This window comes from Oncorhynchus kisutch, linkage group LG27 (genome assembly GCF_002021735.2).
Source record: "Oncorhynchus kisutch isolate 150728-3 linkage group LG27, Okis_V2, whole genome shotgun sequence".
In the NCBI taxonomy this organism is placed as follows: domain Eukaryota; kingdom Metazoa; phylum Chordata; class Actinopteri; order Salmoniformes; family Salmonidae; genus Oncorhynchus; species Oncorhynchus kisutch.
In genome coordinates, this window is record NC_034200.2 from 4,220,417 (window position 1) to 4,236,963 (window position 16,547).

The 16,547-nt window shown below is 43.0% G+C and overlaps 1 protein-coding gene across 2 annotated transcripts in view; it reads right to left on the reverse strand.

Moving 5' to 3' along the window:
* camsap2b (calmodulin regulated spectrin-associated protein family, member 2b) overlaps positions 1-16,175 on the reverse strand; it is a 65,611-nt gene extending 49,436 nt beyond the window's left edge. For both annotated transcript variants that reach the window (XM_031806433.1, XM_031806434.1), the window contains exons 1-2: positions 15,484-16,175; positions 4,683-4,942 (exon numbers count right to left, since the gene is read on the reverse strand). In XM_031806433.1, coding sequence (XP_031662293.1) covers positions 4,683-4,942; positions 15,484-15,622 — 399 coding nt within the window. In that variant the 5' untranslated portion in view covers positions 15,623-16,175. The remainder of the gene's footprint in view (positions 1-4,682; positions 4,943-15,483) is intronic.
* Between the last annotated feature and the right edge of the window lie 372 nt (positions 16,176-16,547).

The window sequence follows — 16,547 nt, forward strand, 5'->3', positions numbered from 1 at the left end:
GTCCCAACACCTTACCACACACTGTTAGGGCCTAGATAAAACAGCAGAGTCCCAACACCTTACCACACACTGTTAGGGCCTACATAAAGCAGCAGAGTCCCAACAGCAGTCCCAACACCATACCACTGCCACATAGCTTATATGGCTGACTTGTTTAAACAAATGTGGTTTCTACTGACAATTGCGATGTACAAACTATGGCATAAGGGAACGATGAGCAGATAAGAGGCAATCCATAATTTCGATTAAGCGAGCTAGGACGGACGTAGTCAATATAACTATTTGTTCAGTCCTTTTGAAAAGTTACAGCAACAGAATTCAGAACATGGGCTATTCTTACAGTATTCTCCCTGTACACCAAGTCAGAACTGTAGGATTAATAAAAGGGGCATATAAGCAGACAAGGAAACGGGACCAAATGATTAGGGTGAGATTATTAGGAGGTGAACAGCTGTATGTTCTGTAATACTGTATTACTGTATATTACTGTGAACAACACACAACATACAGTATTACTTTCTTAGCTACAGTTTACATATATCCCTGGCATATTACATCATTTATGCAACAGCATACTTTACATTTTTGGGCTCACCTTGTTGTGCTGTACTCACTTGAACAGAAAGGTGGCGTGGCAGTCCTTCGTGGGCAAATTTTGTCATCAAACTTTTTGTCATCAAACTGGCATTCTCTGGATTTATGGTGCTTTCAAGACAACTGGCAACTTGGAGAAATACAGTGCCTTGCGAAAGTATTCGGCCCCCTTGAACTTTGCGAACTTTTGCCACATTTCAGGCTTCAAACATAAAGATATAAAACTGTATTTTTTTGTGAAGAATCAACAACAAGTGGGACACAATCATGAAGTGGAATGACATTTATTGGATATTTCAAACTTTTTTAACAAATCAAAAACTGAAAAATTGGGCGTGCAAAATTATTCAGCCCCTTTACTTTCAGTGCAGCAAACTCTCTCCAGAAGTTCAGTGAGGATCTCTGAATGATCCAATGTTGACCTAAATGACTAATGATGATAAATACAATCCACCTGTGTGTAATCAAGTCTCCGTATGAATGCACCTGCACTGTGATAGTCTCAGAGGTCCGTTAAAAGCGCAGAGAGCATCATGAAGAACAAGGAACACACCAGGCAGGTCCGAGATACTGTTGTGAAGAAGTTTAAAGCCAGATTTGGATACAAAAAGATTTAAACATATTTTTAAACATCCCAAGGAGCACTGTGCAAGCGATAATATTGAAATGGAAGGAGTATCAGACCACTGCAAATCTACCAAGACCTGGCCGTCCCTCTAAACTTTCAGCTCATACAAGGAGAAGACTGATCAGAGATGCAGCCAAGAGGCCCATGATCACTCTGGATGAACTGCAGAGATCTACAGCTGAGGTGGGAGACTCTGTCCATAGGACAACAATCTGGCCTTTATGGAAGAGTGGCAAGAAGAAAGCCATTTCTTAAAGATATCCAAGATATCCGGAGATTTGTTTTCCAACAAGACAATGATCCAAAACATAAAGCAAAATCTACAATGGAATGGTTCAAAAATAAACATATCCTGGTGTTAGAATGGCCAAGTCAAAGTCCAGACCTGAATCCAATCGAGAATCTGTGGAAAGAACTGAAAACTGCTGTTCACAAATGCTCTCCATCCAACCTCACTGAGCTCGAGCTGTTTTGCAAGGAGGAATGGGAAAAAATGTCAGTCTCTCGATGTGCAAAACTGATAGAGACATACCCCAAGCGACTTACAGCTGTAATCGCAGCAAAAGGTGGCGCTACAAAGTATTAACTTAAGGGGGCTGAATAATATTGCACGCCCAATTTTTCAGTTTTTGATTTGTTAAAAAAGTTTGAAATATCCAATAAATGTCGTTCCACTTCATGATTGTGTCCCACTTGTTGTTGATTCTTCACAAAAAAATACAGTTTTATATCTTTATGTTTGAAGCCTGAAATGTGGCAAAAGGTCGCAAAGTTCAAGGGGGCCGAATACTTTCGCAAGGCACTGTACAAGGTCGAATCATGATGACGTCAGGGTTCTTCAGGTCGGAGCTCTAGAAAGAGGCCCAAGTTCCCGACTTGCAATTCCGAGTTGGATGACCGTTCAAAATGTATTTTCCCAGTCGGAGCTCATTTTTTCCCAGGTTCCCAGTTGTCTTGAACCCATTGAAATCAGATTTCCCAGTTCTGAGTTTCCAGTTGTTTTGAGCGCGGCATAAATCATGATGGCTTGACACCATGGCCAATGTTGAATGTTAATCTTTGAAACGCTTTAACCCAGAATTGGGACCACACACTCACTCCAATGAATAGCAGTCTAGTGATTGCCACTGATTCCTTCAAAACCACTCATTGTTGAATTTGCGACTTCCAACTTTTTGTGTAATGTTTGTCCAATGGCCGATGAGGACCGATACGTTTTATCTATAATTTCTCTTCATATGAGAAGGATTTGCCAGTAGATTGTCGACTTGATTCAGGATGATAACTGCTTGCATGCTAGCTAAGATTTTGAAAGTATGACGTTGACATGATCAGTTCAATGAAAGCTGCTGTAGATATAATGTGATTTAATGTAATTTTATCTGTGGCCAATGACCTTGAGCCATCTTGGATAGGCACTCCTAATGTAACTCTATGGCAGCACCCAAGGGGTTTGCATTTTCGAGCTCTACCCTTAGATTTGGAGGTGACGTAGTGTCCCCATGAGTGACAGAATACTGAGCCAATCATGGCGCAACTAGAGAACATTACCAACCCCTACGCTCTGTCTTTTCCACTGGCTGCCCCACCACCACAGAAAGGACTGAGCTGCAGTAGGCTGAAACACCTGCATTTTTGAGCCGCCTTATGCAAGAAAGCAAAAAAGAGACAACGTTTGTATGCGACTTAATTAACTAAAATTTTGTAAAATATGTTTGCAAACTGATATGTGACACGTATGAATGACAAAATAACATGCAAAACAGGCATCCCTGCAAAAAAAATATTTGTATTTGTTGCTAGAAAGGTGGGTCTCAAAACATGCTCTGAATGACTGGTCGCGACTGGTTATAAACAATGTACAGAATGCAAGAGAACAATGTAGACAGAGCTAAGATTTTCACCAAAGCAGCGCAAAATATATCACAATGTTTTATGGGTACTTAATCATGATAGGACAAAGGATGACATCGCCCAACCCTAGTTAGCTACAGTAGTTAGCTACTGCCATCAAGTTGTTAAACTATTGATACTTTTTAAAAGATGACTGATTATTGTATGGGACCAATATACAAACGTTTGGAGAAAGATAACTTGAAAAAAACATTTTGATTGAGTAAATGTATTTATTGGTTTCTTTTCTTTTCGACAACAGACTCAAATTAAATACATTTAAGGTTATTTGTTGATGTAATTTATTTTTATAACAATTTGTGTCATTTTGGGTGGGGTCACAAAAAATGGGTGTAGACACATGATGTATTTGAAATTCCATGATCAGACCTTCATGATCATAATACAAAAACTGCATTAACTGTCAAGTCTAGACACGGCCAGAGAGAGGGAGGGGGGAGAGAAAGACGGGGGAGAGAGAGACCGAGGAAAAGAGAGAGAAAGAATGAAAGACCAAGGGAGGGAGCAAGAAAGTGCTGTTGAAGAGATAAAGAAAAGAAGAGAGATTGAGAAGGACAGAAATAACTGATGATGAGATATGGAGGGAAGGAGAGCGAGATTAGGGAAGGAAAGAGTCTGTGTGCCACAGCAGATAGGGCAATTCCAATTCTCCCAGAAAGAGAGCGACAGAGACAGAGAGAGAGAGAGAACTGCAACGCAGGTTCCCATTTCGTCAGCAGCTATGTTCAGTCTCTGAACTCATGATCCTCAGCCACACAGTATTGGATTAGAATAACTATTTCGTAACTGTTGACGCATTCCCTCTCGGGAAGCTCACGGCATTCCCCTCATATCTAGCTATAATACATTCTTCAACGGATGATCAATTGAAAAGGACTGTAGATTTAAAAGGGCTGACTTTTAAGCCTTTCCTTTGCACATCAAAACTACTTTTCAGAAGAAAGGCATTTTTACCTTGTACTGTGTGACATAACAGTACCGCCTGTCTGTCTGTCTGTAAGTGGTTTATCTTGGAAACCTGTCATTAGGCTTGTTTTTTGAGAATACTGTACTCACAGAGCCCTACCTTAGAGCACACACAAAGAGACAGAGGGTGAGTGAGTGAGTGAGTGAGTGAGTGAGTGAGTGAGTGAGTGAGTGAGTGAGTGAGTGAGTGAGAGAGTGAGTGAGTAAAAAGAGAGAAGGAGAAGGAAGCGAACGTAGAGAGATTAAAATGGGATGAGACCCAACAAAACCCAACCAAACCCTAATATTACTCTTTACAATCTGTATGTCTGTATGTGTGTGTGTGTGTGTGTGTGTGTGTGTGTGTGTGTGTGTGTGTGTGTGCGTGCGTGCGTGCGTGCGTGCGTGCGTGCGTGCGTGCGTGCGTGCGTGCGTGCGTGCGTGTGTGTATGTGTGTGTGTGTATAAGTGTGTGTGTAAGTGTGTTTGTGTGTATGTGCGTGCGTATGTGTATGTATGTGTGTATGTGTATGTATGTGTGTGTGTGTGTGTAAATGTGTATGTGTGTGTGTGTGTGTGTCCAGACCGCTCTTCATCCTCACCATGTGTATGGGTGTGCCGGTCAGGTCCCTCTCTGTGACCAGTCGGTCCTGGTCAGTGACGTACAGTCCCTTCTGTGCCAGGGCCTGGATGATGGCGTTGTGTCCCAGCAGAGGTTTGACGGCATCGCTGCGGAGGATGAGGCTCCCCGCCCGGCAGTAGAGTTCTGCAGACAGCAGCAGGCATGCCACCGGGGGCTTCAGGTGCTCCTGACTGTACTGGTCCCTGTAGAAAGGGTCCACCAGCTCCTCCGGGACCGCATCTGTGAAGGGAGAGAAGAGGTTAGTGTGGTGATACGATGAACATATTTTCTCTGAAAGAGGGGGCCGGATTAGTTTGGGATATGATAACTGTCATCTGGGGATGTGTCTGTGGAGGGATCGGGTACAGGTAGAGCTGGGACGATAAACCCCAAATTATCAACACATTATCACCACCATACCAATCACTTATCACAGGCATTACGATAAGTAGCCTATACTAGAGAAATGTCGAGTTTGAAATAAGTTTGCTAATATGGGTGATTGTTAATGGGACAATTCATTGCTACAACCATCAGACTAGTAGTAGTAGTTTAAAGGACACTTTTTTAAAACTGTGGTGCACATTAACCTTGTAAACTTCTCATTCTATTTATTGCTATCGTATCAATTCAGGCAATTTATCTCGATATGGATTTTTGTCCATGTCGCCCAGTTCTAGCTACGGGTTAGTGTGGACATATGATAAACAGAGTTTCTCTGGGAGGACGTGAGGATGGGTGGGCTACATAAGTAACATTATAGTCAGCTCATTTTGGGCTGTCCGTGGAGAGAGGGGAAACAGGTTACTTTGGTGAAACAATAACTGACATGACTGTACTGGCCCCTGCAGAATGAGTCCACCGTGATGGCAACAGGCGTGCCTGTGCGAGCCCCACTCTCCCATTGCACACATGCTTCTCTCACACACGGATCTTAGACCTTCTCCATTGACGGCGTGCTTAAGAGTGTGTGTGTGTGTGTGTGTGTATATACATTAGGCTTGGGCGGTATATCATTTATCTCCAGCAGAGGGCTCTAGCTACACATCTCATTTGCAAACTTACTAGCTAAGTGGCTTCTTGCTTACAGCAGAGACAATCAATCTCCTCCTGGATCAAGATTGAGTTTTTTTATTCGATTTATTTGTTACATTTGTAAAGAAATAGCGCCCTTTGTGTGCACTGACGGTAACACCGTATACACCGGTATGGTACAGGAATGGTGTGTGTGTGTGTGTGTGAGACAGAGAGAGAGAGGCTATTCTTTGTCTGTTGACTCACATGCTAAATCTGATTTACTTTATCTTTATCTTCAAAATAGCCAGATGCACACACACACACACACACACACACACACACACACACACACACACACCAGACTTGTCTGCACTCAGGGGCAAAGAGTACACCACTTTCTGCTCTTCTCTGGTGTGTGCCATCACATGATGTGTCAAGGGGTCCCGAGAGTGTTTTTGAGGCTGAAAAAGGGACGGAAGGGGTTGAAAGTTGGGCTGGGAATTGCCAGGGACCTCACCATGCGATTTTATTACCATACTTGGGTGCCGATACAATATGTATTGCGATTCTCACGACTCTATATGTATTACGATTCGATACTGCAATTTTATTGCGATTTCACATTCCAAACATATTGTCTTGCTGAGAGACACATTTTCTGCAGAGAACATTTGTTTTGATCAGTCATGGAAATAAAAGTGCTGAAAACATTCTCACTATTTAAAGTGAAACAGACAGCATTGTAGCTCCATTAAATATGATTATTTAATTCATATATATACACCCCCAGGAAGAATATGACTTTTAAAAACATTTTCTGTCAAGCAAGTATTTAGACATTTTCATCAATTCTTAGAATGTTTGGGAATGACGTATACTGTACTAAGGCATTTGTGAAAACTCTATAGCAATACAGAATGGGAAAGCAGCTGTGCGTTTGGACAATTAACTGCATTAAATAAAACCTGAACCATCTGTCTTGTCCAGGACCAGAGTCGATGCAGACCGGTGCACCAAAGCCAGTCAGAGATACAGTAGGCCTTTATTTGCCACACAGGCCTGCCATCATTCACTTTGAACTGGACTGTGTGTTTACAGGCAGTAGGGCCTGCCATCATTCACTTTGAACTGGACTGTGTGTTTACAGGCAGTAGGATCTGCCATCATTCACTATGAACTGGACTGTGTGTTTACAGGCAGTAGGGTCTGCCATCATTCACTTTGAACTGGACTGTGTGTTTACAGGCAGTAGGACCTGTCATCATTCACTATGAACTGGACTGTGTGTTTACAGGCAGTAGGGCCTGCCATCATTCACTTTGAACTGGACTGTGTGTTTTTACAGGCAGTAGGCCCTGCCGTCATTCACTTTGAACTGGACTGTGTGTTTACAGGCAGTAGGACCTGTCATCATTCACTTTGAACTGGACTGTGTGTTTACAGGCAGTAGGGCCTGTCATCATTCACTTTGAACTGGACTGTGTGTTTACAGGCAGTAGGGCCTGTCATCATTCACTTTGAACTGGACTGTGTGTTTACAGGCAGTAGGGCCTGTCATCATTCACTTTGAACTGGACTGTGTGTTTACAGGCAGTAGGGCCTGCCGTCATTCACTATGAACTGGACTGTGTGTTTACAGGCAGTAGGCCCTGCCATCATTCACTTTGAACTGTACTGTGTGTTTACAGGCAGTAGGCCCTGCCATCATTCACTATGAACTGGACTGTGTGTTTACAGGCAGTAGGGCCTGCCATCATTCACTTTAAACTGGACTGTGTGTTTACAGGCAGTAGGGCCTGCCATCATTCACTATGAACTGGACTGTGTGTTTACAGGCAGTAGGGCCTGCCATCATTCACTTTGAACTGGACTGTGTGTTTACAGGCAGTAGGGCCTGCCATCATTCACTTTAAACTGGACTGTGTGTTTACAGGCAGTAGGGCCTGCCATCATTCACTTTGAACTGGACTGTGTGTTTACAGGCAGTAGGGCCTGTCATCATTCACTTTGAACTGGACTGTGTGTTTACATGTTCTCGTTCAGGTTCTTGCTAGCTAACCAAATGACACCTGCATCTCTAGCTGTGTAAAGTATAGCCACCAAAAAACAATATTAGGGGAAAAAGTCAGTCACTCACCCACTCCAATGACATCCTCCTAGCAGCTAGCTAGCTAACGTTAGGGTGCATGTTTTTAGATTGCTACATAAATAGATGCGCTAGCCTATTAGCTACGCTATGACTGACTTGTGATCTTTGCCCTTGTATTGACATTTCCAGTCTTAGTTAATCCTTTTTGTCCAAAATATTGAGCCATTGACACTGAAACAGTGCATCCTGAATGGAGGCAGCAACAATGTACCAGGCCAGCTGTGATTTACAACCTCATAGCAATGTTTTTTGGACTACCAAGAAATGTATTGGTGAATTATATCAGTCATGCATCCATCTACTCTGGCAACAATGGCTTTGTGTACACCATGGAATGTTGAGTCACATAGAACATATGTTTTTAAAACCTCTTATAATGTTGGTTTTGTTGCATAACTTTGGAATTTGATATGTTTTACTGATATTATGACTATCTGTTTCTTTCATAACTGCAAAGTAATTAAAACTCTGTCAGTTCCACGTTAAAAAGACGAAGAATGAGCTATAGGATGAAAAATACCAGCATTTTGACACAGGTACAGCCAACTAGCGCTAGCTAACGCTACCTAGCGAGAAGAAAAAAATATATATATATATATGTTATTATAATTTTTTGACTAATCGATATAATATTGTCTGTAACTGTATCGATTTCCCACCATCCCTAGTTGAAAGGGTGCGTATGAGGTAATGAGGGCGTTTGTGGTGTGTTCGTGTGTGTGCATACCTAGTGTGCGTGAGGTCATTTCCCCTCGCCATGGCTGTGAATCACAGGCACAAACAGGGGGAAACAGGAGACAGGGCAGGCATCTTAAACGTGTATGATTACTTATTTGTGATCCCTACAGCGTACCATCGCAAATATGTGATTGAAACAGTAAATCAAATCAAATCAAATGTATTTATATAGCCCTTCGTACATCAGCTGATATCTCAAAGTGCTGTACAGAAACCCAGCCTAAAACCCCAAACAGCAAGCAATGCAGGTGTAGAAGAACAGTAGTAACAGAACATTTGATGTAACAAACGTGTCTAAACAGCATTGTTGTCTGAAAAGCACCTAAACAATTGTTTGTACGGTCTTTACAACTTTATTTCTCAATTTCACATTTTATTGTTCAGAAAAGAGACGCGTGTCAGCTAAGCTAACAACAGCTACATTCTTTATGATGACAGCCATGTTTGTTTATGTTTGACAAGCGATAACTCCCTAATCCCAGAATTCCATTCACTATAAAACGCAAATAAACAAGAGTAAAAGATGGCTGTGCCCATTGCCCGAAAAATGTGAACTTAGTTTGGCCACTTTTCAGCATTTTACAATGTACTATGTACTTGTTACAGTATATACAATAACCGGAGCGCTTAACTTAACTAGTAATTTACAGTTTTTGACTAATCACAAAGCTAATAAAATGCTACCACCTCGCAGATCATCACACCAAATACAAGCCTACTGCCTAGCCTAACCGTTAGCGCGAAAGCTAAACAGGGTTGCCAGATTTGGTTGAAACTATTTTAGGTGGGCTTGGAGAGGGGGGGGGGGGTAAATGCATTTGTGGGGGATTTCAAGTCCATGGGGGGTAGAAATGGGGGAAGGTATCGTGGGGGGTAATGATGCAGGAAATATTACTGTGATGGGGGGCAAACACAGCGGAAGTTTATAAGCTAAATAAAACCCCTGATACGGGGGTCTGAGCTGGCAACCCCGAGTAATGATAGTTACAATCTAAGTCAGTCGATTGAACCATCCCTTCACTTTGTTTGCTATAACATCTTTGGTCTGACACGTTTACGTGACAACCAGAATGCATTGTATGACGTCAACAAACATGGCGCCACACATAGCTGGCATTTAGCTTAGCTTTAGCTCATCATAATCAGTATAACCTTACAAAATATATTTTACACACATCATTACAATCGAAAACATGCGAATAAAACAGTAAATACATTATGCTCCATACAGTGCATTCAGAGAAAGTATTCAGACCCCTTGACTTTTTCCACATTTTGTTACATTCCAGCTTTATTCTAAAATAGATTCAATCAGTTTTTATCCTCATCAATCTGCCACAATATCCCATAATGACTAAGCGAAAACAAGTTCAGACATTTTTGTGATTATATATATATTTTTTTAAATCGGAGATGCCTTATTTACATAAGTATTCAGACCCTTTGCTATGAGACTCGAAATTGAGCTCAGGTGCATCCTGTTTCCATTGATCATCCTTGAGATGTTTTCTACAACTTGATTGAAGTCCACCTGTGGTAAATTCAATTGATTGGACATGATTTGGAAAGGCACACACCTGTCTATATAAGTCCCACAGTTGACAGTGCATGTCAGAGCAAAAACCAAGGTCGAAGGAATTGTCCGTAGAGCTCCGAGACAGGATTGTGTCGAGGCACAGATCTGGGGAAGGGTACCAAAACCTTTCTGCAGCATTGAAGGTCTCTAAGAACACAGGGGACTCCATCATTCTGAAATGGAAGAAGTTTGGAACCACCGAGACTCGTCCTAGAACCGGACGCCCAGCCAAACTATGCAATATGGGAAGAAGAGCCTTGGTCAGGGAGGCAACCAAGAACCTCATGGCCACTCTGACAGAGCTCCAGTGTTCCTCTGTGGAGATGGGAGAACCTTCCAGAAGGACAACTATCTCTACAGCACCACCAATCAGGCCTTTATGGTAGAGTGGCCAGACGGAAGCCACTCCTCAGTAAAACGCACATGACAGCCTGCTTGGAGTTTGCCAAAAGGCACCTAAATTACTCTCAGACCATGAGAAACAAGATTATCTGGTCTGATGAAACCAAGATTGAAATCTTTGGCCTGAATGCCAAGCATCACATCTGGAGAAAACCTGACACCATCCCTATGGTGAAGCATGGTGGTGGCAGCTTCATGATGTTCATTATGTTTTTCAGCGGCAGGGACTGAGAGACTAGTTAGGATCGAGGGAAAGATAAACGGAGAATAGTACAGAGAGATCTTTGATGAAAACCTGCTCCAGAGCACTCAGGACCTCAGACTGGGGCGAATGCTCACCTTCTAACAGGACAATGACCCTAAGCACACAGCCAAGACAACGCAGGAGTGGCATCGGGACAAGTCTCTGAATGTCCTTGAGTGACTCAGGCAGAGCCCGGACTTGAACCCGATCTAACATCTCTGGAGAGACCTGAAAATAGCTGTGCAGAAATGCTCCCCCTCCACCTGACAGAGCTTGAGAGGATCTGCAGAGAAGAATGGAAGAAACTCCCCAAATACAGGTGTGCCAAGCTTGTAGCATCATACCCAGAAGACTTAAGGCTGTAAATGCTGCCAAAGGTGCTTCAACAAAGTACTAAGTAAAGGGTCTGAATATTTATGTTAATGTGTTATTATTCATTTATTTTTTTATACATTTGTTTTTAAAAACTAAAAACCTTTTTTTGCTTTGTCATTCTGGGGGTATTGTGTGTAGATTGATGAGGATAAAAAAAAAAATAGAATAAGGCTGTAACTTAACAAAATCTGGAAAAAGTCATGGGGTCTGAATACTATCCGAATGCACTGTACATACATACTGTGTGCTACAGTAGAAACGATAACACGACATACAGAAACTATAATGATAACGTAATAAGGCACTTACTTTGATAGGAACTCACACGTCCAAAGTTATTATTAGTAAGGAAAACAACATTGAAGGCAATGCGGGTGCCAGCCAGAAAGTGTACCGGGGGGCTAAAAGTTATTTTCTGACTGGGGATGTGCAACTGCCTGCATACTTGATCTGGGGAAACTCTGGGGAAGTGCTTAGGCTCTCCTTGAAGAGAGAAGTTTGTTTGGCTCAGCAAAGCCTCAAACATAAATTGTCCGCAACAGGGAAATGGGCTTCTTCTTTGTGAATTAATGAGGAGGCAGAGCACACCTCAATTCAAACTGTTGTTAGAAAATAAAACTTGTTAAAAAATCCTTTGAAATGGACAAGTTGAAACATAGCCTATAGATAATTAGCAGGCAGCCTTGGTTTGAGGCAGCGTAGGTTAACTCTCCTTTTGCATAACAATCCCACTTTGGAATCGTGAGTGTATTCTGACATTACACGCATAAAAAAACTCACGCTGGGGCGACTGTTTAAGGTTAGTCCTTAATCCGTCCAATAGGCTTAATTTGTTTTTGCCCGATGGAAAATGTATTCTGCAATGTATTCACAATATCATTTTTTACGATATTATATCGATTCTATGACTCCAAGTTTCGATCGTGATAAATCGTGATACATATAGAATAGCAATGCATCGGGACACCTAAGTATCGTGATCATACTGTACGACTTGGTAAAGCGAGAGTGCTATTAGCCTAGTGAATGGAGAGGTCAGAGAGCTAGGCAGGCAGACCCTTCCGAAGACGTGGGCTACTCGGCCTGGATGGTGAACTGGCGAAAAGGAACCGGGATGTACAGCGGACACTGTGGCCTACTTGTAGGAAAGGCAGACGTGTACAATGTATTTTTACAGGAGGTAAAACCAAAAAAACGGGGTTAGGGTTATAGTGTATCATTTCCGACATAAGTGAGGACTCTTCATCCCCTATCAGCAGATTACATTTCTTCCAAGGAGGGTTCAGAAGCTAATTTCGAAAGTGTGTTCTTACCCAGAAAGACGAAAGTGGGCTATTTCCCACAATGGCGGGTGTTTACCATTCCAACAACCACTTAACAGCCAGTCACTTCAGCAGCTAGTCACAACGGTCTGTCCTCACTATAAAGTCCCCATACTGTCCCCACTCCCCACTATAACACCCTCTCATAACCCTGAGAGGGTGGACAAAAGCTCCTATGACCTCACATAGCCTCCTAAAACAGCACCAATGCCAAATACAGTAGTAACAGTCTACTACACATCTTTATCTGGACGGTACCTTATGCTGTACAATGTTAACAGAGTCTTGCCATGTAAGTGCTGCTAGAAGAAATGGTGCTATAAAGAACCAAACAGGGAGTTCTATGGCTTGGTTCATATGGCCCTCAAAAATGTTCTATATGACCAACAAAGCACCCTTCTTTTTAACAGTGTGGAGTGCAGATACAACCTTCACAGAGTAAGTGGGCTTTAGTTTTCCACAAGTTCATCAAACGCTGCCGCGTCAAGGAAAACCCATCTCCTTTGTGTCTGCCATCAAACAGGAAATAGACAGGAAGTAGCTGTCGCAGGAAGTCCAAACACGAGACCTGGAATATCGACCGTTACCGTGCCGACCACAGGAGTCATCCAATTGGAGCACAGCACAGGGAGGGAACATTAAAGAATGTACACCAGTCAGCAACATTACTTGTCTGTTACTATGCAGTTATTACTTTCTTAGAAACCTGTGTAGCCTATATCGGCAGTTGATAATGTCTGATTCAAAACACTGGGTTACTTCGCTGAGAAATAACTAGATATATTTTAGCAGTGGCTTTCAGAGGTAACATTTTTGTTCAGTTGCTCACTATGCCAATTCATGTTGGACTACTTATTTTCCAATGCAGTACGAACATCAATTAAGTCAGACCAAAGTATACCAGAAATGTTGTCACTCACATTGATTGTGGCTAATGAATTCACATGTTACTAGACTAATTAACGTTAGTGCTCAGAGCCAGTATGTAAAGCTGAAACATCTTCTGTTGGTCCTTCCATTGGGCCCAGTCTCCAGCCTGGAGGCCCCTGCATTGTGATGTAACTGAGACAAATGCTGCCACTCTAGCCTGGGTCTCCACGACGTCAACACACCACAGATGTTACAGAGACAGGAGAGAAGAGTAGGGTCTGAGGAGAGCACCAAATACAACAGCTGCTCACAAAACGGTTTAGACCCCCCCCCCCCGACAAACGTTGAACACTGAAGTTAGACCGTGAGATCTTGTTGCAAAGAGAGAGTGAGATGAGAAAGAGATAGCGGGCGAGCGAGAGAGAGAGAGCATTGGGACCTAAGTCAGGGATCCAGTACCAGACAGGAAAGCAGAAAACACAGATGCCCTTGGTCAAAATGTGTCACAATAGAGGAAAACATCTAGTGAGTGTGTATGTGTCCGTACATGCTCTTATGGTCACGCTTATAGTCCTTTCCGGTGTCTAGGCTATATTTCAGTTGATCTACATCAGTGATCAGCATGCATTTTGAATGGGAGAGATTGTTTTTGGAATTGTCTGCATTACGTGGGTCAAACTACTGTCAGAACCATAGTAACTAGACCAAACGTGGCTGTGTGTGTAAACTAAGACTTGGTTGATGAATTGGGCCACCGTTCTCATGGTGCTGGAAGGGAGTAGTAATGTGTGTCACCAGGAGGGACAGGAAAAGAACCCAGTCCTGGTATGCTAATAGCCTGCAGTCCTCTATGACAGAGTAGTGAGGGGAGGGGAGCAGTGGACAGGGCTTTCCACCATTTTATACACTTGAGAAAAGCGTACAAATGACATGCTGGAAACTATAGGAGGAGCTACCTCGTCTATGTGCTTAGCATAGTGTTGTGTGGCCATTGAACGTGAGAATCCTTGGCTCCCAAGGCTAGCTGCAGCATAACCCCCCCCCCCCTCTCTCTGTCCATTATTACCATACACAGACCGAGCAGATGGTAGTTAAGAGTGTAGCCTCATTAAAAAACTTCCGTAGAGAGCTGGAGTCAGTCAACCTCCAAGCCCAGAGCCAGCCGGCTGTAATTACTGACTTCGTAGGGCTGCTGCTGCCTACTGGCTAAGGCCAAGGCCAAGCCTTCCCCCAACTACACTGGTAGCAGATTTTAATATAGGCTAAGTGTTGCCTGTCATCCAGAAACGCTACTCTAAATGTTTTCTGTTCACATTCTAATTTCAACCACCCGGTGAAGTAACAACTGTGTTATTGTCAAGTCACATGGAATGATCCAATAAGGCCTGAGGTATATTTATTTAACAAGGCAAGTCAGTTAAGAACAAATTCTTGCTATTATAAACTGGTTACCAAACGTAATTAGAATAGTAAAAAGCATTTGTTTGTCATACCCATGGTATACAGTCTGATATACCACGGCTTTCAGACAATCAGCATTCAGGGATCAAACCACCCAGATTACAATACTGTTTAGATGTTCCATCAACCTGTATATGGCCATGTGGCCATTACTGTGAACATCAGGAACCAGCTGCAGTTACTGATCAATCAAATGCCACAGACATCAATGCAGATGGGAGAATAAGTACATGATCAACAACAGCAACAGCGTCCTCTGCCGTGTTCATAACAGAAAACCCGGAGATATTGGACAAACGTGCAACAGTTAGTCTGTCCATCCCCTGCACTTCTCCTCGGACACAGACCGTCAATTAGAGAGTCCTGGTGGGACTAATACAATGACTAATTAGCATGTTTAATTGTCGCTCGCGGTGAAGATGATGTTTCAACAAGGCTATATTGAGGCCAAATAACACATTCTTAACACAGATAAGACATGCTCTCTTGGCCCATCGGAAATACCGAGGTTAATTCTGATAAACCCTCTGAAGATGCGCGCACTGACACAATTTGTCTAAATGTTGCATCACATTTGACACATTTCCACCCCAATATTCAGAAAACAAAAAAAAGGGCGCCACCTACCTGAGCCGAAGGCTTTGGCCACAAGCCATGTCAAACTACAGTATATTTTGGCCCTTGTGAAGTCATAGTGATCAAAAGCCTTGATCGAGGGCACGATAAAGGTCCGCCTCAACGCCTTGGTATCTGACGCACCGCTCATCTTCACGGCTGGCGCGCTCGGCCTCCTTTACAGAGAGGGAGATGGTCGGTTAGCTCGTGGAATTCTACCGGCGGCAGATGACATCCCGTCCAAAGGAATTCGATGCAGCAAAACTGTTCTTTCCGTTCAAACTTTAAATGCGTTATCAAGCCAAATACCGACTGGACACCGTTATAATTCCTCACACTCAGATATGTTGTGGCTCCTTCCCGTGGTCCTTATACGTTCACCGTTTTTATTTCCAAATGTCCGATACTCTCAGTACGAGACGAGAATTCCAGCCAGGCAACTGCAGTAGTTTTGGGGATTTTCATCCATTGATTCCCTGACATTATCTTCAGGGTTGCCAAGCATACCGTGGCTATGTCTATCTACGAAACGGGTCGCGCATTTGCCCGAATTCTATTCGCTGGAACAGTTGAATTATAAGGTATAAGTAAACGAAAAAGGTTGTCCTTGTCCAGAATTGTTCTTCATAACTGTTTTTAGTTTTTCCTCTCCCTCGATCACGGCGGCGTCTCCCCTGCGCTTTTCCTGCCGCACTGGCCTCAGAGGCGAGCGCCCCCAGAGCGCCTGCGCGGTCCACCCAGAAGTTCCACAGCGGTCCACCCAGAAGTTCCACAGACACAGTGCTGGATACAGTGCTGGATACAGTACTGGATACAGTGTATCAAGTATCTTGTGAAATTCCCGCCTGACGTGTTTCCTCTGCACTTGGAATGCCACTAGGTCTACGCTCAGTATGCCCAAAAATTTATACTACAACAATTACCTTTGACGTAGTTATGCTGCATTGAACGAAACTTGTTTCAAGCATGGTTACTTTTGGTCGTATAGCCCATGTGATTATGAGCTTGGATTACTTACAATAACTGTGTGATGACCTAAAGAGGACGTATATGGTGGTATACTGTATTAATCAAAA